Source organism: Saccopteryx leptura, chromosome 6 (genome assembly GCF_036850995.1).
Source record: "Saccopteryx leptura isolate mSacLep1 chromosome 6, mSacLep1_pri_phased_curated, whole genome shotgun sequence".
NCBI lineage: Eukaryota > Metazoa > Chordata > Mammalia > Chiroptera > Emballonuridae > Saccopteryx > Saccopteryx leptura.
Window position 1 is genome coordinate 35,661,589 of NC_089508.1, and position 27,545 is coordinate 35,689,133.

At 44.9% G+C, this 27,545-nt stretch overlaps 1 protein-coding gene across 5 annotated transcripts; it reads left to right on the top strand.

Annotated features, from left to right (window-relative positions):
• The first annotated feature begins 4,345 nt into the window (after positions 1-4,345).
• MAX (MYC associated factor X) lies at positions 4,346-27,545 on the top strand. 5 transcript variants are annotated; one of them, XM_066341876.1, is made up of 5 exons: positions 4,346-4,622; positions 5,330-5,356; positions 12,763-12,869; positions 24,699-24,829; positions 26,057-27,545. In XM_066341876.1, the coding sequence occupies exons 1-5, from the start codon at positions 4,587-4,589 to the stop codon at positions 26,242-26,244; spliced, it is 489 nt and encodes a 162-aa protein (XP_066197973.1). In that variant the 5' UTR covers positions 4,346-4,586; the 3' UTR covers positions 26,245-27,545. The 5 variants fall into 5 exon arrangements, with proteins under 5 accessions (XP_066197973.1, XP_066197974.1, XP_066197975.1 ...); XM_066341877.1 differs by having other exon boundaries at positions 4,351-4,622; positions 12,763-12,870; positions 24,706-24,829; XM_066341878.1 differs by lacking the exon at positions 5,330-5,356 and having other exon boundaries at positions 4,351-4,622.

Genomic DNA, 27,545 nt, shown 5'->3' on the forward strand with positions numbered 1-27,545 from the left:
AATGCTGACTGGCCAAGAGGAACCAGCGGAGACAGAGAAGGAGCAGATAAGGAGGTAGGAGGAAAGGAGAGTCCTTTGCCTTTGAGAAAGAGGAGTGGTCAACAGTGTAGAAAGCCAGTGTCAGATCAAACAAGATAAGGGCTTTGGATTTAGCAATAAAGAGGTAGCTGGTGGCCAGGATAAGAGTGATTTTGATCAAATGGTAAAATGGAAGCCAAATTGTGAAAGAGCTGAGGAGAAAATGGAGGAGTCTGCTTGCCTTCCCCACTTGCAGTACCCCTCCTCTCTCATCAGAGCTTCTCAGACACTAAGATGCATATAACAGCTTGGGCGTATTGTTACAGTGTAGATCTGTTTCAGTAGGTCTTGGGTGGAGCCTTTATTTCTAACAAGCTCCCTGAGGATGTAGATACTACTGGACCAAACTTGAAGTAGCCAGAGGCTAGACTGGCAAGCCTGGTGACAAGACCCCATCTTATAAGCACACATAGGGCTTTACCAAAGACACTCAAGTATACAAAGATGAAAATTCTTAGGGTCCTAGATTATTATTCACATCAGAAAAATACTAAAACGAAAAACGAGAGGAAATTCCTGTTCTTGTATGTCTGATTCTTTCCTGAGTGTATGCCTTGATCATGAAAGTCCCTCCACGTGAGTCATGTAAAAGTGTTTAAGTTACAAACGTGTGTGTATTTTCTAGTTATGTTTTAGTTATTATTTCTACTTTAATTGCATTAGATCCAAGAAATTGCTCTCTAAGTTCACAGTCCTTTGAAATTTGTTGGTATTTGCTTTATGGCTCAGAACATGATCAATTCATGTCAATGTTCCATCACAGCCTGAAAAGAACATAGTCTAAAACTGTTGGATGAAGTGGTTTTATGTCTCTTAGGTCAACTTTATTACCTGGATTGATAGGTCTTCATAGTATATCAATGACTAAAAAAGAAATGTATTAAAATCTCCAGGCTCTCTTCCTAGAAAGCTTTCCTCCTCACTTCTGCCTACTTGCCCAGACCTCCATCCAACAACTGGGAATCATGTTCACCAAAATCTGATCCAGTCTCTACAGACCTCTCCTTGCCCTGATGGAGCTGACGGACTAAGCAGACTCACCTGATCACCAACGCCTCCCAGCCCCCCTCAGACCTGGCAACACTCACAGCTTGGGTAGCCAATTTAACACTTTGTCTTCATTGCAGTTATTTGTATTCATAACTTACTCTCCTATCAGGTTTTAGATTCTGGGTGGGCAAAGATTATCCTATTTTTTTTTATACATAACTGCTTTATTGAAATACAGTTGTTGACAAACCGTAAAATTCACTCTTGTGAAATATACGAATCAGTGGAAGACTATCTTACCTTAGCTCCTTTGTGGCGGTGGTTCTCCATCTTGCTTGCACACTGGAGTCACCTGCAGAGCTTTAAAAAAAATACTGCGGCCTGGTTCTCACCCCCCAAGGTTCTGACTTAATTAGTTTGGGGTACAGCCAAGGAATTAAACATTTTAATAGCCCTGGAGTGATTTTAACTTTTAGCCAGGGTTGCCCAATAGTGCTTTGCACGTAACTGGCACCTAATAATTGTTTGTTGTATTAGCCCTAAATTATTAATTTTGTTGAATTAGCCCTAAATTCTAATATTTAGCTAATTAACTTACCCAAGAGCTACCTTTCCCTGTCTCCCCCTTAGAGCCCATCAGCTCTTTTAACACAATGTTCTGCTATGTCTATCTCCCTCACTTAGTGTGAAAGATGACTGGGGAAACAAAAGCATTTAGAAAAGATTACTTGTAAAGACATGCAAACTTCAGTAGGATCGGATTATTGAATAAGAAATACAACAGAATACAAAGTAAATATAACAAACACAAAAGAAATACAAATGTGACACGTTCCCAAACTTCTGTGTTCAAAAGTTAGGGATAAAATGGTTCGCATTAGGGAATCAGTAATTTTTGGGAAAAACTCAAGATTTTATTTATTTTGGAGACCAGATGTAAAAGTAGTTCTACTTTGTTTATGTCAGGGCTGAAAGTGTCTTGTTATTGTTTTTTCTTCCTGTGGGACTTGATGTTCACTCTTAAAATGGTGGCAGGGCAGCCTCATTTTTGTTTCCACAGCTGTGAGCAGCATGAACGCTGGGACTGTTCCAGATTTATATACAATATATTATGGCATCCCCATGCTGGCACGTGTTAGGTGTTCAATAAATATTGGGGGAATGGATATGTCGCACTTCATGCCACAGTATTTAAATATGACTTTAACTGGATAAAGAGCTGCACAAGTTTCCCGTGGTGCAGAATGGAAAATGGGGGGAGGGGGTTGGAAAGTAGTGTCACAGGGTGATCTGATCACAAATTCCTAACTGGGCAAATCATGGTGGGTAGCCATGACCCAGGGATATCACTTCTTTAGAAAAATGCTGATCTTTGCCTTAAGCAAGCCCTATCCATAGTTTCTGTGCATCTAGGTTAACACACCTTTGAAAAGTCCCCTGTCAGACCCCTCCTTTTAAAGCAGTGGTAGTCACCCTGGTCCCTACCGCCCACTAGTGGGCGTTCCAGCTTTTATGGTGGGCAGTAGCAGAGCAACCAAAGGATAAATAAAAAGATAGATTTAACTATAGTAAGTTGTTTTATAAAGATTTATTCTGCAAAACTTAGCAAAAATCCAACATAAAGTACTTGGGAAGTAATTATTATTATATGCTTTAACTTGTTATAACTCTGCTTTATAAATTTTTTTTTTTTTTTTTGTATTTTTATGAAGCTGGAAATGGAGAGAGACAGTCAGACAGACTCCCGCATGCACCCGACCGGGATCCACCCAGCACGCCCACCAGGGGGCGAGGCTCTGCCCACCAGGGGGCGATGCTCTGCCCCTCCGGGGCATCACTCTGTTGAGACCAGAGCCACTCTAGCACCTGGGGCAGAGGCCAAGGAGCCATCCCCAGCGCCCGGGCCATCTTTGCTCCAATGGAGCTTCGGCTACGGGAGGGGAAGAGAGAGACAGAGAGGAAGGAGAGGGGGAGGGGTGGAGAAGCAGATGGGCGCTTCTCCTGTGTGCCCTGGCCGGGAATCGAACCCGGGGCTTCTGCACACCAGGCCGACGCTCTACCACTGAGCCAACCAGCCAGGGCTATAAATTTTATAAAGTAAAGTTACTTCCCTACTTTATAAATCACCATTACTGTGGAACCGGTGGACGGTTAGAAAATTTTACTACTAACAGAGATACAAAAGTGGGCGGTAGGTATAAAAAGGTTGACTACCCCTGTTTTAAAGCAAGTGGGTTTAACTATCCTGTAATCCAATCACTGCCTCGATTTCTCCTTAATCTTACTTACATCTCTCCTTAATCTTAAATGCATAAAAGAAACTCCAAAACTTATTCTCTGAAGCATTTGAGATCTTGCACCCTGGCATATGTTGTAGTTTGGCTCAAATAAACTCTTAGAAAATTTCTCTATAGGTTTGGACGTTTCTTACCAGGTCACTGTTTTGATACTTTTTGCAATTCTTAATTATAGTACTCTGAACTGGGCCACTCCTTAAACTGGACTACAACAAACTCAGAAGAGACTTTTACTTCCACATAAACAGCTTTTGGTGGAGGAGGGGAGAAGTCTGCCTATGTTTGAGCCCCATGTGAGTAGCAAGGATGGTCAGTCCCGATGACTAAATAAAAGATTCTCACGTCTGGGAGCTGTCCCTCAGCGAGTTAGGTCATCTTGCCTGTCTTGTAACACCATTTAAAACCTGCCGTTGACACCTCCCCACAGCCAGATCCCAAAGGTCCTCGTGTGAACACCGTGCTACGCCCCTTAGTCCGCAGCAGCAGGATCCCCTAGCTGGCGGTTACGCCCCAGGGCGCAATGCAGAGGGACTCAGGACACCAGAAAGACAAAGTAAAACAAATCGCCCCCAGGAGAGGCAGCAGTTAATTCAGGGAGCCGGCTACTCCCCCAGAGCCTCCACCCTATCCCTTGGGCCCGGCGCCCAGCACTCTTACGGTGCCGAGCTTCGGAAGCCTGAGCTCCCTCCACGTGTCCTGTCTTCCCAGCAGCCTCCACTGCTGCCTTGGGAGGAAACCTCCTGACAACTCGCGGTCTACGGACTACGACTCCCAGTAGGCACTGCAGCCCTTCTCTCTCCGCCCCATCCACGGGACACGCAGGCGCTTTGGGTTCTGTCAACAAGCAGGGCTAGCGCCGACTAGATGCAGTTCCTTATGGGATTCGTAGTTTTTCTGGCGCTAGTTGGGCCGTCAGTCAAAGGAACAAGAACTACAAGTCTCAGCCGCCCCAGCGTAACGAGTCCAGTCACGTGTCAGGGGGCCGATCGGGCGTGCGTGCCGCCGTTGATCCGGTGCTGCAGTGAGGAGGTGGATCTCGACTGTGTTGTGTGTGTGCGTGCGCGTGTGTGTGTGTGTGCGTGTGTATGTGTGTGTGAGTGAGAGAGCGAGTGAGTGAGTGTGTGTGGGGGGGACCCGCTTGTTGTCGGTGACTTCCCCCTCCCCTCCACCCTTCCCCCTTCCCTGCCGCCGCTGCAGTGGCCGCTCCCTGGGCCGTAGGAAATGAGCGATAACGATGACATCGAGGTGGAGAGCGACGTGAGTCCTGGGGCTTCTTCCTTCCCGTGCGGGTTGTCAGGCGGGGACGCGGCCGGGGCTCTCAGCAGGGCGACTGCGGCAAGGGGCCGGGCAGCCTCCTTGCCCCCCACCCCCCGGGCTGGGACCGCCTCCGTGGCCCTCCTGGCTTGCTCCCCTCTGGGTCCTAGCCCGAGCGTCTTCTGAGACTGGAGGTAGGGAGGAGACATGCGGCCTCTGGGATCCCCACCTCCCCGCGCGGAGGAGGGTGCCACAGCTTTCCGCTCCCACCCTGTCCCGCTCTGGATACGGGGGACAGGGACGGGGTGCGTCCAGGATCCCATTGTCCGGATTCTGAAGAAGGGGCCGGCGCTCAGGACCTGCCCCATTGGTCCGTGATCCCCTCCTCCCTTGACCCGCGGATCCCGAAGGGGTGAGGGTGGACGGAGAGGTGCTGAGAATGCCCTGATGCCCCGAGCTAGGTCCGAGGACAGGAGCTAGTGTTCTGATCCCCTGCGGCGTGGGTCGGATCCCGGAAGGAGGGACGGCGTTCGGAACCCCCTTGTCCCGCCACCGGATCCTGTTAGGGGTATTGGGGGTGTGGGGGACGGAGGGGGGTCGGGCTGACTCCCCACCCGCCGCTTCCTTCACCGCCGGCATTTTCTTATTATTGAATGTGAAGTGTAAAAATAACTTCTATATTTTCTATTTTTTTCTCTCTCTTATTCCAGGAAGAGCAACCGAGGTTTCAATCTGCGGTACGTCTCCTACTCTCCATTTCATTTTCATTTCCGTTCAGTTCTAGTTCTTTTTGGGGTCAGAGAGAAAAAACATCATTCTATCACTTTTAATATTGTAGTAAACTCTCGTGTTAACCGCTAACGTGAGATGGGGTCTTGTTCTGGGGTTCTAGGTGGGGTGGGAGTTGCAAATCTCATCATTCTAGATTCTCAGGTGAAAAGTTCCAGTGACTGTGGATGAGTGAGAGGAGCTGTATGCAAAGAAATGAATCGTTCTGTGGTTTTCAGATGGGGTAATCTAGCTGTCACTGTATTTGTTGGAAATGATAAGCATTCTGAAGTCAATTGTAGTATTATTTCAGGGCAGAGTGGTCAGAAGCTTTACTTTGGAACAAGTAGGTTCTAAAGCATATCTACTTAGTTGTGTGAAGCAGAAGCAACATGCAGTAATCACCTTTAACCAAAAGTCATGTGATTGCTATAGACCTGTAGAACTAGGGTAACATGGTTGTCTAATTCAGAAGTCGGAAATATAGAGGAACCAAAGGTTGAATCTGAAAGTGTCACGTACAGCTTATTGTGGCCTGACTATATTTGAGCTGACGGAGGAGTATAAAGAAAATAGGAAAATTGTTGAAAAAGAGTGGCCTTGCAAAGATAGTTTTGCTACAAGGTGATGGTTGAGACCATACAGTGTTGCCAGATTTTTGATACTGATGTTCTTAGTGATATAGCTGTGACTGTGGATATAGATATAGGTATACACTAATCTCATGTCTTTAGATACTGAGACAGTACTGTGGGTATTCCAGAAATAGATTAGAGAAAGAAAAAACAAAATAACTCAGAATCAGAGAGGGGGAAGAGAAGTGTCACTGTCTAATACTTAACAGCTGGGAATAGTAGGAAGTATATAGAATGGGTTAAAATATGTAGATTCCTCTGGGGAGCCAGGCGGTAAGATAGTCAGAAATAAAGAGCAGAGGTGAGTAGTAGGGTTACTAGAGAACACACACCTCTTCTGATAAGGCAGCCGCTAAACTCCAGTGGGTTGTTATATGGGAATGAGGGCTCAATGTTGCGAGACCATCCTATTTTTAAAGAAAGATTAGAAAACCATATTTTTGATGTTATTTTTCTGATTTTTAAAATGATGTGTAGGACAATCCATTTGTTGAGGGGCTTGTTAGAATTTGTAGGATGTCACTTTGATACTTCTGGTCAAAGAATTTCACTACCACGGATAAAAGCAAGCCCTCCTACTGGTACCTTCATTGGGGCAAGCAAAGATTCTGCTTTGTCCAAGCAGATACGCTTTAAGAAAAGTTTTTTTTATTGAGAGCTAACATTTCCATAAAATCCAAAGGTGCAGTTGTTCCAGAGGTCTTAAAAATTATCCCTGGCTAGTAGTCACTAAAAAATAATTTGTTTTATTTCTCCTTGACGTATTGTCAGATACTTAATGTTTATACATACTTGAAAATTTGAGTTCCTTCTTTTTCAGTAACTGTTATCCTTAGTAGTGTGACTGGGGAGTTCCATATTTGGGACTAGCCTATTTAAAACATTTCTTTCTCCATGACTCCAGTCCTAGAGTCTGTCCCAGGGCTTGGTCCAGATTAGAGGATAGGGATTGGTTAGGCATCCTTTGCAGAGTCACTATTTGAATTGGAATTACTTTGGCTTTCCAGTGAGAGGAAAGTTTTCTTTGTGAAATTTTGGCTTGAATTTTGAAAAGCTTTCTGCTTTTCAAAATACTCATCCACATGGTTGTTGATGTAAAATGCTTTATTAAATTTTTAAAATGTTTCCACTGTCCTAGAATGCTAACCTCGTTGTTTTGTCTAGATATTTTTAGTTGGGTGTGAAGGAGCCTAGGGTTTTTCTTTGATTTGGGGTGGCGGGTAGACAAAGGGAGTGGGTTTGACCTTTTGTTTTTAATTCGGTGTATCTACTTGCTGAGACTTCTAAATAGTATCTGACACAGGATAATCACAAGAGCATGGAGAGAAGTAGCAACAGGCAGATGTGTCAAACTGTTATACATGTAGGGTCAAAGGGATTTCATTATTTTTCTCTAAATACGTCAGTTTAGTTTCTGACATTTAGCTTAGATTATAATACATTTTTTAAAATTGGGTGGAGGGAACTATGCTTAAGCTTTGCCTGGTTCAGAAGAGGATACAAACTGTGAATAACCACACATTTAGGGCTACAGAAAGTTATTTGAAAAAAGTTCTGCTGTGTCCTTATTATGTCAGTACAATAGCTGTGGCCTTACCGCGTGAGGAATGTGAAATATCTCATAAGAAAAGTTAGGAAGTGAAGCTAACTGTAACAGAAAGTGAAACTGATTTGTTGAATTTTTTTTCTCTGTTGCCTACTGAGGACAGCTGCTTCTTCAGTAACCAGTAAGCTGTGTTGAAGGAAGTAACCTCAAACAACACTGTTATTACAAAATTTAATACGGCTTAGAATCCCACTGATGTTATTTTTATATTTTGCACTTTAAAATTTCTGGGACAGGTATATTTCATGCAAAGTGATCTTTTAATTTTATGTTTGGGAAATTCCTTTGGAAAAGAACAAAAGCATACTGAAACTGGAGGGTTAGTATGTTGGTCAGAAAACCCAAGGCCTTTTCCAGCTCCCGTCCTTCCTGACAGCTGAACGTGTTGCAGTGACGGTGCCTGTCAGGAGGTGTGAAACAGGGTGGTGCGGTTTCACCTCTGGCCCTTTCTGGTAGTTCTTTGCTTCTTCAGGAATTGCAAGGTATTCAGAAGGAATGAGCTTGCTTGCCTTTGAGACTGGAATGCACTCAGGAAACTACTGTCTGCTTTACCTGGTGTTAGTTGCTTGGTGAAGTGCTGTCCAGTGCATGTGCTCCGTGTCTGCATAGAGTGTTGACATTGATACAGAAATGCCAGGTTTGTTTCATAAATAGGCCGGTTGGTTAGGACAAAGGGTGTTCTAGCATTTGGCTTTTTTCAAGATGACGGTAATGGTGAAATAGTTGATCGAGGAATCCAACTTGGTTTTTTCTGATCAAGGCATTCTTACTTTCTTAACTGGCAATAGTATGATGACATATTTGGATAATAATGTTGAGTTCTTTTAGGCACCAAATCGTCGTTTTTAAAGTTTTGAAAACACATTTATTTATTGGATGTTAGAAATATACAACTGGCTCCAAGCAGGGGAGGTGTTGGGAAGTTGAAATGTATAGCTTCCTATTAAGGGCCCTAGTGAGATCCTCATTCTAGCTGTGCATTACTTCATGTTGCATTTTTCATGTTGATTAAAATGAGTTGCTTAGAAGTTCAGTTTTAGTCTATTCCCTTCCTGTCTACAAGAAGTAATAAATAGATCTTTTCCGATGAGAATTTGAGCCTGTGTGTTTTCAGTATTACTGTTTAATAAGAATAGCTTATTGATAATCATAAGCAACACTATTTCCCTCTAAAATACAAACTTTAAAATTCTTAAAGTTAGTAAATGTTTAGTGGGTAACTCTAATTCCCTGTATGATGAGACTTTTTCTATATTGGAATCAAGAAGACTTCCCTTATAGATGGGTCTAGGTGTGAGGAAGCCTGTAAGAGAAATAGCATTGTTCTGGAGAACCTGTGCGTTCTTTAGTAATGAAGCATTTATTTCCCCATGCTACTCACATACCTAGAACTTGCAGAAAATAAGGCTGATGACTGATGTAATGCCTTGGATGAAGGTGCATTCTCTGTGCAGTAAGTTGGACGGAAATAAAGAGATCCCCTCAATTTTGAACAGACCTCCTTAGCTTGAATGACCTTCTGCCAGTTTAGCAACTTCTTGGCTAACAAAGTAACTTTTGCTTTCAACATTTAACAACACTTAAGATACACGTGCTTGTTAGTGTCAGAGATGGACAAATTGTAGGTGAAGATTTTTATTCTGGCTGCCAGTATGGAAAGTTTGGTGGAAATAAAACTGAGAGGCTGAATAAAAACCTTGGCAGAAATGTCAAAGCTGGAAGCGATTTGGTGCTGGAGTTCCTGTTGAGCATCTGTGGGCCACTCTTCAGTATCGCTCAGCCTTTTAGCATTCCTGTTAGCCTGGGATGCCCTGCAGGAAGAGTTTTCTGCCCCAAACCACAAATCCAGTGTGCTTGAAGAGCAGCAGCATCCAGCCATTGCTCCTATAGGATGCAGAGGAAAGGTGTTGGGGGCCTGCTGGGCAGCCCAAGAATGCCTCTGGTGTCTCCTAGAATTGGCTTGGTACAACTATTTTCATAATCAAGTATTTTTCTCAGTACAGGTGAGAAAAAGCTGGTTCATCAGAATTGAGCTTTGTTTGTTCAAGACACAATTGTTTGGCCCTCTCTTTTTCTTTTTCTTTTTTTTTTTTAATTTTATTTATTGATTTTAGAGAGAGAGAGATTTTTTGTTCTGCCTATTTATTCATTGATTGGTTTTGTATGTGTCCTGACTGGGGATTGAACCCACAACTTTGGCATATCAGGACGATGCTCTACCTGACCAGGGCTAGGTCCTCTTTTTACTTAAAAAACAAAAATGAAGAAAAGAAAAAATTAGTTCTAAGTTTGTGAAAGAATCTCAGATGCCTTGCACTGGGATTCTTCACCCAGTTTCTGATTCTCAACTCTGAAACCTTGGCCCTTTCAGAAAAGGTTGCAGCAAGTGAAGACAGTTAAAGCAGTTATGCGCCTGGCGCGGGCCCTCCGCTTGGGTGAATCAGTTGGGGGGCCTGTAGGCTAGCAATGTTAACTGGCTGGGTGGGTCTGTGGTGGCTTGGATATGTTTCCCAAACAGAATTCTCTGCCTAGTGTAAAGGTTTTTCATATGTTCTTTCAGGACACTAGAGGTAACACTTAGTTCAGAGTTGCCTGGAATTAGGCATGTTAGTTCTGCATATTTTTAACTTGCTTTTTCAAGTGAGGCTTCAGGAGGAGAAAAATACATCATTGCCATTGTCTCTGAGAGCTTTAAAATTGACTCTGGTTCAGTGTAGCAGCTTGAGGGTGGATATGTCAGCAGGGATTGGGCTAAGATTCCACTCTTCTGCTAGTTAAATTGGGCCTGGAACCACCACAGAAATTCCATCCACTACTTTGAGAACAACAGTCCCCAGCCCAGGCTTTTTACCAGGCAGTGGACTGCTGCCTTTCCTTGTTGAGCCAACTTCTCAAACTTGGCTGGCTCCCCCGATGAGAAGCCAAGATTTCTGCTGATGGTCCTCAGCCAAGTTCACTTACAATCCTCTAACTGAGACTTGTCCATTTGAGTCTTTCAGGGCTCAGTGAATGGGAAGGGGTAGTGCATTGTGGGGATGATTTTGGTGTTAGATGATACTTAGCTCCACCCCCCTAGTGTAGGTCTGAGTGAAACCAAGTTCACTTGATTCTAGCCTTTCGAGATTTGCAGGGCTCTCCCAGAAAGAAAACAGACAATTAGGATTTTATTTGTATCACCAAGAGGGGTTGTGGGTAACTCTGGTGTCACTGCTTCTGTGCACAGCTCTTAAGCTAGGAGGAGGGCCAGGAATCAGGGTGATTTAGTAGACAGGAGTATCTTGGGCTGCTGCTGGAGACCAAAGCTGGGCGATTACTTTTCATGTAAATAAACCAGTTAAGGGGGTAGTAGTGAACACAGGGGAGGCAGATACATATATAGATGCAGTGTGCCATCTCTCAGCCTTCTATGCTCTATAGGTATAGTCCAGGTCAGAACTGACCTGTGTAGGTGCCTAGAGAAAACAATACATTAGAAAAGAGCTAGGTACTTAACTATGTTTAATTCATTCAAGCTATTTCATACTGCTATTAGAAGCACCTGCAGTTTTCTTACTCTAATGTTGTATGATACCTGTAGCCTCAGGTTATCTGTCTAAGCTTGACCATTCCCTCAGTTTCCCCATAAATTCCATATGTCACTGAAGTTAGCAAACACTCACTTTATAGTGAATTCAGACCTTCTAAAATTAGGAGGACTTTAGAAGTGCTCTAGGTGTCTTCCCTGAAAGTGAGTGCTGTGCTCTGGAGAAGCAAGGCTGTGATGGGAAGCATGTGTCCAGTTCAGCAGAGCTGTAGGTGAGGGTGGGGCTGAGAGACCCGGAAGTGGCTGAAATCACCACAGCTGCTCCCAGCCTCCTCTGCCTCGGCAATAACTCAGTTTTAGAATTAGACAATAGAATTTCAAGTCTTTTTATTCCTATAATTCTTTTGTCTTTATCAATTTTTGTACATCTTGTCTAGTACAAGGATTCTTATTTAAGCCAAGTTATTCACTCTTGTTGCTTCATTTTTTAAATTCCTGGTCCTTTGGGTAGATTACAGCTACTTGAACTTCCCATTTATAGACGTACTCCTTAGGGTAGCTCGGTGCACCTCCGTGTGTTATTTTCCATAGTTCCCAAAGTGTCGATGTGATGAAGTTCTAGCTTACGTTGAGTAAGCATTTGTGTTTCGTTTGGGGGAAATGTCCTTTAAGGGGGGCCTGTTGAGGCTCTCTTGCAGTGCTCTCTAATGCTGTCTCTTCTGTCTGAAGCCCAGTGGATTTTGCTTTGGTGGCAGTCTTTGCCCATCTCCAGCTGATCTTGTTCTTCTTTGTGAAACTAAGCAAGACAAGATAAAGACTTTGGTTCGTGGGTACCTGCCACAGGTACCCAAGGATATTTATTTCACAGTGTGCATGTCAAAAGAGTTGCTGTCTAATAACTACCTTTCATTCACCATCTGTGTGAGGGTGAGGGGAAGCCCTTGGCAAGGTGGCCCCTTGGACCCCCTTTAAAAAGATAGGATCTCAGAATGTAACTGGTTCTATATTGCCTTTGTCTTAATGATCGCAGATTCATGCATCTGAGTTTTCCAGAGGTTTCAGTTTCTGTTGGATGATTTGGTAAGAAGGTCTTAAACTAGCACCTTTTATGAGCTGGAGACCAGAACAGGCTCACGGTGATGGGCTTCATGTGGCAAGAAGCTCTGCACCAAATGCCCTCACTGCTGTCCTGGCATGGGGACTCACGTGCAGTGGGGGTGTTCACACCTTATGAAGGGGCTCACTGGAGCTTTCCCTTGGTCAATTGACCGCCCAATCATGGACTGGCGGCTTTTCTGTCACATAAGTTGTGGGGGAAGACTGATTGATGTAAGAGAGTTATTTACACTCTGTCCCCATGAATAACTTTTATTTTACTTATGCATGAGCTGGATGCATCGAGCTACTTTGGATGTTCCTGTCACAAGCCTTGCTCACCCCTTTCTCCCCCTTTAGCAGAGCCTAATTCTGGAGACACCTAACTGCCCACCTTGACAAATCCTTCCCATCCCATTCACCAGGGACTGCGCTGACAGCATATACTTCCGGGCTACATGCCACCCACCCGTACCAAGCAGAGGAATGACTTTGCTGATGTGCTCTTTCTTCCAGGCTGACAAACGGGCTCATCATAATGCACTGGAACGGAAACGCAGGGACCACATCAAAGACAGCTTTCACAGTTTGCGGGACTCGGTCCCATCGCTCCAAGGAGAGAAGGTGAGTTTATTGAGAACGCTGGCCGGCCATCCCCAGCTTGGAACTGGTGGGGCTTAGCAGCACACTCACCTGTCTGGAAGAAATGGAATCAGGGATATTCAGGTGATAGGTTTCCTTAATTTTTTATTCTTTGGAGATCATCACACACCTTCCCTACCATAGTTTATCCTTAGGAAACAATGTTAGATGCTTGTAAGACACAAGTAGGAGTTTCTTTTAATTTAGTTTTACTTGTAATATAGAGAGTAGCCCATAGTAGCAGGAATAACACAAAGGATTCCTGAAGTCAGTGATTCCCTAGACCTCCATAGAATTTCTTTATATGAGCCAAAGTTAATCTTAAATACTTATCTTAAATAAAACCTCCCAGGAATGCATGTGAACCTACCTGGACACCAGTGATCTCCCCATTCCAACAGCTGTTATTTCAAAGACATATAAAGAGCATTTTAAACTGTGGGACAAAAAACTTAAGTAAAGAGCCATGTTCATATGAAACAGAAGAAAAAAATTACTGATTACCCTGCCCTACTCCCCCCCCCCCCCCCCCCCCACACACACACCCTGAAGGCCTTCCTGAGACCTAAAGTTTTCCCTGGAGAGGAAGGCACCACTGTTTCTACATTTGAAAAAGTTTGAAGCTTTGAGTAAAAAGCCTCTGGGTTAGGGTCACTCCTTGGAATTTGGAGGAGACATCTGTTTGCACAGTTCCATCCTCGACACAGAGTGTAGCTGGCCGCTCTCTGCTGCACTTCCGTGGTATGCGGGGCAAACTGGGAAGAGGACCTGTATTTTTTTGTTTTTTGTTTTTTGGGTTTGGTGATCCAGTGTTCCAAGAAGCAGCCATTGGAAAAACAATTGTTTTCAGGTGTGCTTTGAATGGGTCTCCTGATTTAGCCCTGTGGTGGGGGTTCCAGGTTTGTTTGGTTATCCAGTCAAATTTAGAACCATTATGGTTTTACTTTGTGTATACTCCCACTCTGGTAAGTCATATACTTTATACCTTATCTGAGGTGTGGCTTTCTATGTGGCTAAAGCATGGGGTAGGTCTGACCTTTATGAAAACAATAAAACAGACCATGTGAATACCTCGTATTGCAAAACCAGAATTTGCCATGGGTTAGGCCTTCTTAGTATAGACATGGTTTGATGGCCTTAGACCAAGGTTCTTACCTGTAATAACAACATTCCTGGGCGCAACACTATCTAAAGCACCACAGGAAATCTTTATGATGGGGACGGAGACTCACCCTTTTAGTCAAAGTACACACATGCAAAGGATTATCTTCTGAGTGTGTCTGAACTGTTGACAGTCAGTGCTTATTCATATGCCATGGTATCACTGAAATGGCTTTGGTGAGCTGAGTGGACAGGCTCCACCTTCTCTTCTTAAGTATCACATCTAACCAGGAGTAGTGCCAAGGTAGTTCCCAAGATGTGGCCTGGGGACCACCCACATCAGAATCAATACTGAAGCTGCTCTCTGGGCAGGGCTGGGGATCTCTATTTATAACCAGCAGTCACACGATTCTTAGGCATCTTAAGCTGGAGAACACTTTGGAAGAAGTGGGTCTTAGGAGCTCAACTGTGCTTTTTTTCTTTATCCAGCCTATTTTATGTTGCTGTAACATTGTTCCTTAAGTCCTTGCAATCACATCATCCTAAATCCTGTTGTCTCCTTTCTTTAAGGAAGTTGACAGTCTGAATTGGGTAACCTTACACACTGAATGGTTTGTCATTCATTGTGGTCTATTTGTTTATTCATTTATTCACTCACTCCATTCAACTAATATTTAATGAGGGTCTGCTACATGCCAGGCACTGTTGAAGATTACAGCAGTGAACAAAACTGGAGCTCTTACTCTGGTGAGCAAAAGATAGAAAATGAACTAATAATTTAAAATATAGATATATTGTCAGATAAGTACTATAGAGAAAGTTGAACAGGGAAGGAAAAGATGCAGTTTTTATTAGGGCAGACGAGAAAACTCACTGTCAGAGCATCATTTGAGCAAAGATTGGAAGGAAGTGGAGGGAGGAAAACCACACATCTGTTTGGTGCTGAGCCTCACAGGCAGAAGGAAGGTGATGCAGTAGCCCAGAGGCAGCAACCTGGGAGCACTCCTGGGCCCAGCCAGGAGAGCAGAGGCCAGAGCAGCTAGACCGGAGTGAGTCAAGGGACGGGCACAGGAGACTAGGTCAGAGAAGTAAGAGACGGGGGGAAGTGGCCGTGGGGCCAGGTTTGGTAGAGCCCATTGCCGAAGCCCCAGCTAGAGACTTTACAAGTGCCCTCTGATCTCAGAATCTTGCCCTGTGTTCGATCCGATCCGATCCGTAGATGTCACACTGAGCATGAATAGAGGAGCTGGCTGTTAGCTCTGGGGGAAGCCCAGCCCCTTTCCATCTAAATTCCACAGTCTTCATCACTCCTTGTCTGCCAGCACTGTCTCACAGGTCCGCGGGGACTCTTACGGAACACTTTGGTCTCTCCACTTCCGAGTTCTCACTAAATGTTGCAATTTTTTTTAAAATGTGGTATTTGACCCAAAGGAAGTTGGCTCATTCTTGATTTGGATTGCAGTAATTAAGGTTATGACATGTGAATAATCATGAAATGATTTTATTACCCTGTTTTAGGGATCTTAGCCTCTTGAAGGGAAAGTCTCTGGGGTCTCCTCTGTGACTTCTCATTTAGCATCTGGACTATTGACTGCGTTGTGTGCCTGTCACCCAAAAGTCAAGTCATTTCCTGTCACCACATATTTGTCCCTCTTTATTGGGGATTCTTAAGTTTTTCTTTCTACCACACCATAGAGATAGGCAATTTAAGGGTGCAGGCGCTTCTCGGCTTATGGTGGGCTTTCATCCTGATAAACCCATTGTAATTTCTCATAACTCAAAAATATGTTTAATACACCTAATCTAACAAACATATAGGTTAGCCCAGCCTACCATAAATGTGCTCAGAACACAATACCCAAAAAAAGCTGGTAACACAGTGCGCTGTGAAGTATCAGTATTTACCCTCGAGAGCGTGTGCCTGACGGAGCTGTGGCTCACTGCCACGGCCCGGCCGTGTCACCAGAAAGGGTCTACTGCGTGTCGCCAGCCAGGGAACAGTCGGTGTGGACCGTTCTCACAGCATCACAGTGGAGAAACCCTGAGTCAAGCCATCGTGAGTAGGGGACTGTCTGTACTTCAAAAGAAATTTTGCTTAAATACCTAGTATCTTGTTTTTATGTTGGGAGCTTTCCCTGGGTAAAGCCAGTAATCTTGGCAGTATGTCATACTGAGACTACTACCAAAATACTCCTCTGAATTGGCATATATAGTTAACACTGAAGTGCAGAGAGTTGGGGGTCATTTAAAGTTTATAAGTTCTTCTGAGGCCCCATAGCTTCTCTAAAAAATAGACGGTTACAGTTGGCAGTCCATTTGAGTTTTCCCATCTCCAGTGTTAGCAAGTGGACTCTTGAACGCTGTTGTTTTTGTCTTACTTTCCATGTAGTTTTTCAGCTGGACCTCCCACAGGGATAAATGGGATGAAATAAGAACCATCAGCCAGAGTAAGGGGAATAAGAGAACAACGAGGATGATATTAACTTTTTTTTTAAGATTTTATTTATTGATTTTAGAGAGAGAACAGAGAGAGAGAAAGGTGGGGGGAGGAGCAGGAAGCATCTCAACTCATAGTTATTTCTCGTATGGACCTTGACCAGGCAAGCCTGGGTTTTGAACTGGCAATCTCAGCATTCCAGGTCGACGCTGTCCACTTGCACCACCCCGGGTCAGATTGACATTACTTTTTTTGAACAGAATTATTTGTTTTTAGGGTCCTAGGTTGAGTACTAGGGAGTATTGCCCAAAGGGCTTGCTGGCGCTGAGCTCACCCTGTCTATGTGGGAGGCAGGACCTGATTGCTAGTCCATCACTTTGCCTTTACGTGGGGGTGTAATACTGCCTTTCACCCCATAAGTTAGCCCAGTGCCTGAACAAGAGTGGTTACATCCGATGACACTGTCTCTTAGCATGGTTGGTTTTAGTGGTAGAAGGTTCTGTTTCAACAATGCCATTTGTAGCTATACAGTGGTTTATAGAAATTTCTCATCTTTTAAGTCTCTTGCTAAATGCCTGTTTATCATACTTAATTGCTCCCAGGCAGTTGTGCTCTGGATTTCTCCTTTCTGGATAGAGCTGTATTAAAATATGAGGGAATATGACCTAAAATGAAAATAAAGAGAAACAGGGTTTCTTCTAGCAAGCATTAAGTTCAGAATTCCTTCATTTGGGGTGCGGATGTGAGGGCACTGCCTGTCGCACCTATCACAGAGCCTGGCACATGGTAGGCCCCGGTGGGTAACTGGAATGAGAGCGCCAGAGGAAACGGTAGGTCTGCTCAGCCCCTTAATGAGAACAGCACCAGCCGACGTGGTTGTGCTCACCTGCTTAATTAAGAGCCATGTGGGCGCTGCAGGGGTTTAAGAGGTAATAGACGGGTCCAGTCCTGAGGGTCTTGTTTTCTTGTTGGGAGAGAGGGTTATTCTTAACAATTAATAATAAGATAACATTCTGAGCATCAAATAAGAGGTTAAAACACTGAGCTCTAATCTGTTTCATCTCTATTAAAGCCTGGTTTCCTTAAGAGGTAGATGTCGGCCATATTTCTTCCCTCTGGGCCTGGTACACAGTGGAGTACAGAAAGAGTGTTTATTAGTGGAAGGCAGGAAGCCCCCATCCACCTGGCCACACCACCCTGGGAGAGGCTCATCTGGTGGGCTCGTGTTAAGGCAGGCGGTTTATTCAGCAGCGCTGTTTCTACAGCATATCTGGCCTGCTGGAGGGATTATCTCCTAAATGAAATGTAAACACAGCCCTAGCCACTTCACTTCATTACTCATTAAAGTTATTACCTGGCCAGACTCCAAGCTGGGCAATTATTTTCTTCATCTTGAATTATTGTCCATAGTTGCCCAAGTCTCCCATACGCTTTGGGCTCAGCAGCTCTGAATGTACTGATTTATTGAATTCTTTGTAAACTATATTTACCTGCTGCCCATCAAGGTAAGGACTGGCAGTCCACGTTCTCTAAACAAGCACTCGATCCCTGCTCTTTCTCCTCCCCTTACTGTGGAGGGGTGCGCACCCTGCACAACGGCCCGGCCTGAGCACACCCCTGGCTTGGGTGCCTTCCTGTGTTTCCCCTGCCGGTCAGCCTCCCCTGCCCGTCTCAGGCCTGTATCAAGAACTTCCTCATTTTAAGAACCCCAGAGTTTTACCCTTCCGTTAAAGCAGCCCTTTGCGGAGCCTCTCCTGTGTCTGCCTTCTTTCTGGATGACCTTACCCCTAACTAAAGTGCCTGTCCGTCCTTGTGGAACTCTGCAGTACAGGGCAGGGGAGGGCTTACTCCCATAGAGAGGACTAGAGGGCCAGGAATTTCTACCTAATGCCTCTTCCATCTTGAGATCTGGAAGGACAGGACTTGGTTACTAGGCCTTCCCTTTAGCATTTTTTTTTTCCTCTAACAAAATTGAAAAAAACTTTGAGCCACAAAAACATTTTAAATATAATTTAAATACAATTAAAATTTCTAGTTGGCACAGTAAAAAAGTAACAGGTGAAATTCATTTTAATAATGTATTTTATTTGACCTAATATATATAAGTATGAACTCAAGATGCAATCAGTATATTAAAAATTACTGGGATAGTTTACATAATTTGTTTGCACTGTCTTAAAAATCCAGCATGTAGTTTTGCACTTAACAGCACATCTCAATTCAGACTAGTCCCATTTTAAGTGCTTATTAGCCACATGTGGCTAATTGCTATAGTATATAGTACATTGCAGTTCAAAGATACGCTCTCTGTACCCCACACCGCATTTTAATATGACTGAAATTAGGTGCCATCTTAAAATGGATGTCAAGAAACTTGCCTGCTTTTGTTCTCTCCCCAAGCGCTGTTATTAAATCCATGGGTTTATTGATGATGTGTGTGTATTCCTTCCTGGTCTCTTCACATGCGTGCTTTACACAGGTAAAATGTTATAGCTTACTGTTTTCACATAACATGTTTTCCCCCCAAGTGCTAGAGGGTTCATATTAATAATAAAATGTCTTGATGACCCTCTTGGTGCATAGGGCTGTTCCCATAGGATACATTTCTGGAAGTTGGATTGCTGAGTCTAGAGGGTAAGAACGTCTGGTTTCTTGCTTTGTGTTGCCAAAATGCTTCCCAGGAGAATTGTTTTTATGTCTTATTTTATTTCTTTTTCAAGTAAATTAGTCTTTGGTAGTGTCTTTTGAGAGTACCAATTTTACCAATACTGGAATTTTTCTTCTTTTGGAAGGGGTGACTAATTTAGTAGTCAAAGGTAGTGATTTTGTATTTTGTTATTGCATGGGAGATTTAATTCTTTCCCACATATTTATTTACTAGTGGTGTATCCTTTTTGGGTAACTGTATGCTCCTGTCCTTCACAGTTAAAGTTTGATGGGGGAGAGTTACACCTTCATTTCAAATTACCAAGGGCACAAGGAAAAGTAATACAAGGCTTGAAACATGATTTGTGTTGACCCTTCAACAAATGTCTGACTCCTGGCTTTCACTAGCCCCCTTAAAGGTCATAGCTCTGCCTTCCCAGTAATCAACAAAATGATCCTTCAGTTTGGCAGCAGGACGCCCTTTACCTTAATGTGTGTAAAAACTTGTGCGGGTTTCAGAAAGTAATGATTTTATTTCCTTTAAAATAACTAGTGCAATATAAAACCAGTTGTGAGTTGGAAGTAGTTCTTTTTTTCATTCCCCAGGATATGGCATTTAAATTTGTAGTCAGTTCTTGCTGTAACACTAACACGTGAGGCGGGTGCACCCTGTTCCCAAGCAGAGTTCTCTCAGAGTGGTGTCTCTGGTGGCTAGACTCGCTCTTTTCTGTCCCCTTTTTGCAGTGGGCAAGGATGCAGGGGTGTGAGCAGCTGCAGCAGGAGAAGGGGGAGGGATCTGGTGAGCCCCTGGCCGAACCAGGTCTTCTCCATTGTCCGTTTAGGTCTTCACGCTTCTTAGGGAATGAAGCCACAGCATTACAGGGCAGTCATTTCCCCTCCTGCAGGGCCCTGTCATTTCCCCTGTTCTCTCAAGCTACCTTGCATCTTCAGGCTCTTAATCTGCTGCTTCTCTGCTAGAAGCCTGTTTGGTTTTCACATGCTTTTAAAAGAAAAAGGAAAACAGACTTTCTTCAATGCTATTACTCCACGCTACTTTAAAAAAAATTTTTTTTCAGCCTGATTCTAAAAATTAGTTTTTTATATTTGCTTCAGCTTCAACACACTCTGCACCCATAATCTGTGCAGAGATGATTTTCCTGAACTTTCATTCCTCCAAGAAAACCACCCTCACCGAGGTCTTCATCAGCATCCTTGTGGATAAGGCAGCTGATCTTACAGTCCTTTTCCTCCTGCTCAAACTTCTCTCCATAACCGTACTACCCCTCTAAATATATTGATCTTTTTTTATTCGTTCCACAGTCGCCTCTGTGTTCCCAAAGTAGGAGTGTCTTGGAGGTCTGGGTCAAATTCTGACTCTACTATCTAATAGTTATGTAACCTTAGCTAAGTTACTGCTCTGTGCCTCAGTTTTCTCATTTATAAAAGAGAGGAAACAATACGTTAGCAGGTTGTGTGAGGACGCCTGGCATTTAGAAGTACTTAGTAAGTATTAGCTGTTACTGCCATCATCATCATCGCTGTTTATATTGCATGTGCAACCACAGCTTCGGACAAGATCTGACAGGCTGTGTAGCATCCTTTTGCATGGCTCCCGGGAGAAAGGGAGGCCTGAGGACCACTTGGCGTTAACTCACACTGCTGTGCAGGAGGTCCAGGACCTCTTGAGTTCCCTCAGTCGCAGTTCTTTGTATCTCAGGGTTGTGTCCAAACCATTGAAGAGATCTGTTTCTGCTCACCAAGGCAGAATAAGAATTAGTGCCTTCTAATTTTGTGTATAAACAAACAGGAAAAATTATGCAGGTCCTTACTGGTTTCCAAAGACAAGAGTCAATCTGTAGACATGTTGACTTACCATGTTCTCTCTGCTCAGTGACACTCACATGAAGGTTGCCGACTCAGCTCACTGATCCTGTTACAGAAAAAAGAAACTGAAAGCCCAGGGCCACTCCATAGTCATGCCATAGAGCCCAGGGCCACTCCATAGTCATGCCATACAGCCCAGGGCCACTCCATAGTCATGCCATACAGCCCAGGGCCACTCCATAGTCATGCCATACAGCCCAGGGCTGGCCTCACAGTGCACCGTCCACATTGTATAAACTCATAAAAGCAAGGAAGGTGCCTGCCCACACTTTAATCCTGTGGCTGATCACATGAGCTTACACAGTTTAGAATGTTGGGAGGAGAGAATTTAGGATGAATCTAGCAATTTCTGACTTCAACCTTCTGCTTTTTCTTCCCTAGACTAGATGTACATGTAAATTTTCAGGAGTTCTGTTTTATGCTTAAAATCTTTTTCTTGTTGGGTTTTACTACTTGTTGAATGTCCTGGGAAGAACAAAATAAAGTTAGTTGAACCATTCTTTTGAACTTGCTAAGGAGTTGGGTCACCGCGAGTGGCTTGGGACCCTTCTTTTGGCAGGGAATGGAGGGAGGCTGTGCATCGCCTTCTGCAGGCCTTGTGCTGGTGTTTACCAATCCAGCCTTCCGTGGGCGATCTCTTGATCCCAAGGCACTCTGTGTCAGTCAGAAAGAGTTATCAGTACCTGGCCAGTTAGCTCAGTTGGTTAGAGCAGTGGTCAGCAAACTCATTAATCAATAGAGCTAAATATCAACAGTACAACAATTGAAATTTCTTTTGAGAGCCAAATTTTTTAAACTGAAACTATATAGGTAGGTACATTCCTTATCGAGGTAGCACCTGCACGTGGTATTTTGTTGGAGAGCCACACTTAAGGGGCCAGAGAGCCACATGTGGCTCACGAGCCACAGTTTGCTGACCAGGGGGTTAGAGCATTGTCCCAAAACAACAAGGTTGTGGGATCCGTCCCAGGTCAGGACACACACGGGAAGCAACTAATGAATGAATGACAGAGTGTAACAACAAACAAATGCTTCTCTAACCCTTCCCCTGTCTCTCCCTCCCTCTCTCTATCTCTCTAAAAAAATCAATCAATAAATAAAAAATAAAGCCCTGGCTGGATAGCTCAGTTGGTTGCAGCATCATCCGAAGCACAGAGGTTGCTGGTTCGATCCCCGGTCAGGGCACACACAGGAGCAGCTTGATTATTCCTATCTCTCTTTCTCTCTCTTCCTTTCTCCCTTCTCTCTGCCTCCCCTATCTCTCCCGCCCTCTCTTAACAAAAAAAGTTATCACCCTGAACATTTGCAAGTGTTGTATCGTTCAGAGATTTTTGCTTTTCCCCCCTTGTCCCAGATTCAAATGAGTAGTTAAATGAGAGCTAATGTTGTTTTCTGGGAACTGTTAACTGAAAAAACTAACCAAATTTAAAGAGTCTGCAGTATAAATATGAATAGCAGTTAGATCAATGATTGGAGCGCATAGAATTTGGAGGGCTAGGTGGGGTCTGAGAATTCTAATCAGGTAAGAAATTGCCATGGAGAGCCCTAGCCAGAGCACAGAGGTTGCCGGTTTGATCCCCAGCCAGGCTAAATACAGGAACAAGTTGATGTTCCTCTCCCTCTCCCCTCGCTCCTTCCCCGTCTCCTTCCCCCTCCCCCATCTTCTCTCTCCTCCCTCCATGCCCACCTTGCTCACTAAAATCAATGAATAAAAATTTAAACAAAGAAATTGTCATGGAGAGAAGTATGTTTATAGTCGCAGAACCTGTTAGTGACAGAGCCTGTGTGCACGGTCTCCTGGATTCCTGAGTCTTCCTTGCCACTCTGCCACCTAGCCTACAATACTTCCTTTTAATCTTATATCTAGCATCCAGAGAGGCATCCCATCTAATTGTGCCCTGCCGTTTTTCATTTAACCACCTAATCATTAGACCCCAATAAGTCCCCTTCCGCAGAAATGGGAAATAGCATCTGAGTGGCCTGCAGCCAGAGGTGTAAGCCCCAACTGCTAGGTACTCTCATTCTTCTTACATAAGCTGACTTACCTAACTGAAGAATTACACCTGGCTTGTCTCCACCCTTATGCCCTTACCTGTGCTGTTCTCCTGACCCAGAGTGACCCTCTTCCACTAATTCTAGCTCAGTTACACCTAGGGTTCACTATTTCCGGTACGTGTGTGCGCGCGCATGCATGCACAAAGCCAAGGCAAATGCCTAGCACACAATAGGATTCACCCTAGTCAGAAGCCATCTTTCCTGTGGCCTTCCTAATCTGTTTAATACCTAAATACACCTGTCAGGACTGCCGTGTGATTTGTTTCTGGGTGGATATGCATATCTCCCCAACTAGATATTCAGTAAGCATCTGAGCAAAGGAAGCGTGACTTATATTTTGTTTCCCCACGGTGTCTGCTCAGTACCTCGCACATAATTTTGCACCAGATAAAAGTGGTTGAATATGAACAGTTTCCTTTTGAGGAAGTTGCCCGAGGGTGCTATAAGAGGAAAGTCGGGACATTCTAGTCCTTGTGGGGGCTGGTGAATAAACCCAGACCTCGCAAACCTCTCTGATCCCCAGCCCAGCCTGAGGTCTATAAGTTGAAATTGTCAGGATTTAATGCAAGTTGGATTTAGTGTTGCTGGCCTGCGTGTGGATGTTTTCTGTCCCCCTTTCCTCCTGCTGTGTTCTGGTTATTTAGGACCCACTGGAATCATAATAGAAAATTGGTCAAGTGCTGCCCTACCTTGAGTAGGAAGCTTTGCTACTTCTCAGGATCCTGGGTGGCATGAATGCCACACTTCAATTATGAGAATACCCTGCCTTGGGTTTCATTCTCTTGGCTTTGTATCATTCTACTAATTCAGCTGGTTGGCTGCCTGACCATGAGTAACTGACCATGTTTGCAACCTGGAGGGACTCTTCCAGGCAAGTGTGATCTCCAGGGGCAGAGTAAGCTGACATCCATTTTACTGGCTTATTAACTCACTCCTCTGACAGGGCAGTGCCTTCACTACCTGTGGCCATGGTATAGGTGTGGTTGCTTCTTGAAATGGCCCAATCTCATGCCCTTCCTGTTTTGACATCAAAGCTTGACAGCTTTCATGATAGTCCTTTAGCCCGGAAGGCTGACGGAGTGACACAGCAGCATGGCCTAGTTGGAAATACAATAGTTAACAACGATCTGAAGGTTTGGCTGAAACCTAGGGCCTTGATGAAAAACTGTGCCCACTGCCCTCCTGAGGCAGCTCCCACCGAGATCTCGTTCTCTTACCTGCTGGAGCAGCTGCCGGTACCAGGTCCTTGCAGAGAGTGGGCAGTGTAAGCCCTCAGTAAAGTAGTATTTTCATGTTTTCAGACATAGCCAGGCTGAAGACTTGAAAGCAGCATAAAGAACAAAAGGGGATGGGAGGAGTGGAGTACAAGTTCAGAAGACAGACGGACCTGAGTTTAAATCCAGGCTCTACCACTGTCTAGCTAGTGGTTTTGAATAAACCAGTAGACTTCTCTGAGCCTCGGGTTCCTGTGAAGCTACCTCTGAGTGCTGGTGATGTAAGCTGTTTAAAGCACTTGGTACCTTGACTGGCACGAAGAAGACTCCAGTAGCAAGTACTATTTTGTTTCCTCGGCCCTGTCCCCCCTGCCCTCTGCTTCCCTTCCCCCGTGCTGCTGTTGCAGAACGACATAGTTTCCTAACTGTTTGGACTAGGTCTTTATTTTGCCCCCTGTGCTTTTTCTCCTATTGCAACAGGCATCCCGGGCCCAAATCCTAGACAAAGCCACAGAGTATATCCAGTATATGCGAAGGAAAAACCACACACACCAGCAAGATATTGATGACCTCAAGCGGCAAAATGCTCTTCTGGAGCAGCAAGGTGAGCACCTGAGCTGATGGGGCAGTTGGCCCTGCTGTGCTCTGGCCAGGTCAGGGCTTTGCACCTGGGCCTGAAGAATCAGAACCAGTTACGGAGTGTGTGCTCACAAGCAGCTGCGGCCCTGCTTCTGAGTAGTTGAGCGTTAGAGCGATCCTGAGGAAGGACCTTAGCCACTAGTGAGGGAGCAGTGGAGTCTGGAGTTGGCCATCTGGAGCTGTTTCTAACCTGAACCCCCCCTTTGGGGCTTAGGTGCTCTGTCTGTAGTAGGAGTCACACCTGGCATCAGGTGTCTCAAAAGAGCTAAGGTCCTTGGATTGGAGTGTTCTATGTAAGTACCAGGAACTCCAGGCGTTCAGGGACAGTGAGCCCTCCCCGTTGTCAGTGGTAGTCCAATCAGGGCAGCCTGTGGGCCAGGCCCATGCTGTTCTCCAGTGCTCACATGCGCCTTTTCCTACAACCACAGGGGAAAGCGAGAGCTGATCAAGTTCTTTGTTCCTGGGGAATTCACTTCTCTTCCTCCCTCATGGAAGATGCAAGTAAAAAGAAATGCAAGTAACCACCTGGGTTAGAACACCTCAAATAAATAAGATAAAATAAAATAAACGGGCTGACCTTGCAAAGCTCAAAATGAGCTGGACCAAGGGATGGGCAGAGGGAGGCGGCAGAGGGTTGGTTACTGGGCCAAGCAGCCTGCATGTAGGGGCTATGTGTCGAAAGGTCCAGGTATTCTGTGTGGTTTGGTGACTTGCTTCCAAGTGTCCAGCTTGTCTTTCCAAGTGGATCTTGTCCATGAGAGCAAAGCCAAAACTTTTCCTTGGTGGATACATCTTTTGTCATCCTTTCCTGCCATTGTGTGGCCTTCACACCCTTGTGGATCTGGGCGTTGCCAGCTTCTCCTCTGTCCCTGCACTGTTGGGTCCCATAGGGAGCTCATGGTCCTGTCTCTACACTGGGCTTCCAAGGCAGGACGGTGACATCACAAGCCTTCTCTTTAGGGTTGGGCGGCACTGCAGAGCGGCCAGCCCTGTCCCCTGGCCCAGGTCTGCTGGGAAAGGAGGCGGGAGAGGAAGTGTGCTGGTGGACAGCCAGCAGAAGGGAGTTTTTCCGAGCCACCCTGAGCCTCGGGGGCCAGCAAGTCCTTCGGAAGAACAGGCTGGACCCTGACCTGAGCCTCAGTTACCCCCAGTCTGCAGAAGGCTGTAACCCGCTCGCTTGGTTGCCTTTCAGTCCGTGCACTGGAGAAGGCGAGGTCGAGTGCCCAACTGCAGACCAACTACCCCTCTTCAGACAACAGCCACTACACCAACGCCAAGGGCAGCACCATCTCTGCCTTCGATGGAGGCTCAGACTCCAGCTCCGAGTCGGAGCCCGAAGAGCCCCAAAGCAGGAAGAAACTCCGGATGGAGGCCAGCTAAGCTCCGCGGGGCAGGCCAGCAATAAAAACTGTCTGTCTCCTCCTCGTCTCATCCTCCTCTCCGTTCATCCTTAGACTCCTCAGAACCATTTAAGAGACTCTGTTTTTTTCCTTTCTCTTTTTTTTTTTTATTTTTAATTTTATTTTTACGTAGAAGCTCTTGGATAATAGCTCTTATTCACCTTCCCCATTTCCACTATTTTTTTTAACATTTCCCTTCAGGGATTCCCTGTCCCCACCAGGAATTTTTAAACCAAAACACCCCAACTTGGCAGCTTTTTCTGTGGAGGACAGACGGCCGGCCGGACCTCTGAGCACATGGTGTCCTGACCACCCACCAGCTCCTCCAGACCTGCCTGGCACAGGCCTGGAGGACTCCTGCCCCTCCCAGGCCTCTCCTCCCAGGCCACCCTCGCCTCTTTGATAGACTTTGTGAATCTGTGGACTGATCTACTTTAAGAAGATGACTGGTTTAAGAAGTAATCAGAATTACCCTCTCTTCTTTTTAAGGACGTTTTTTTCTAAAATATTTATCACTCTTGTTGAAAGACCAGATCCTTGAAGAAGTTTGAGGTATGACAGGAAGTGGGGACAGATTTGCAACACAGAGTCTTTGGCCTGTCTCACTCCTGCTTCTCTCAGCCAGCCTTAGGGAGGCCGTGTGACACTCGTGTGGTGTGTGTGGGGGACGTCAGCAGTGGAGTGGTAGCCGCCAGAGGGTGCTAGGGGGTGGGACAAGGAGGGAGGGCTGGGTGGGGTAGAGGTTTTGTATTGAGGGCCAGTGATGATGTTTTGATATTTATTTCCTGCTACTGAAATTTGAATCTGAGTGAATTGTCCCTATTTCTGATGATGTCGGTATTGCAAAGCGACAGATTCATAAAGTAATGATCAAATCTTCTTTTCTTTCCGTGTGTATTTCTAAGAAATAGAGCCAACTGATTTTGTATGTAAATACCAAGAGCAGTTTACCTGGTACTAAACCCGCACCCTGTGCGGCCCTTCCCGCCCTCGCCCACTGCTGTCTGGAACCCGTCCCATCGTGTGACCCAGCCCGGTTCTGGCTGCGGTCCGCAGATCCCAGGGAAGGGTTTTGTGTGTTTAGGCCTCATTTCTTTGTCTTTTTCCTACTTGACTCCTGGCATTTGCTGATTTCTAGTGTATACTCTGTAGTCTCAGTCCGTGTTTGATTCCATTCCATGGAAATAAAAAGTATGTTGTACATACTGCCGAAGAATTGTCTTGCAAGTTAAGGCTTCCCCCTTTACTATAAGACTATAAATAAAAACTTATTTTATCCTT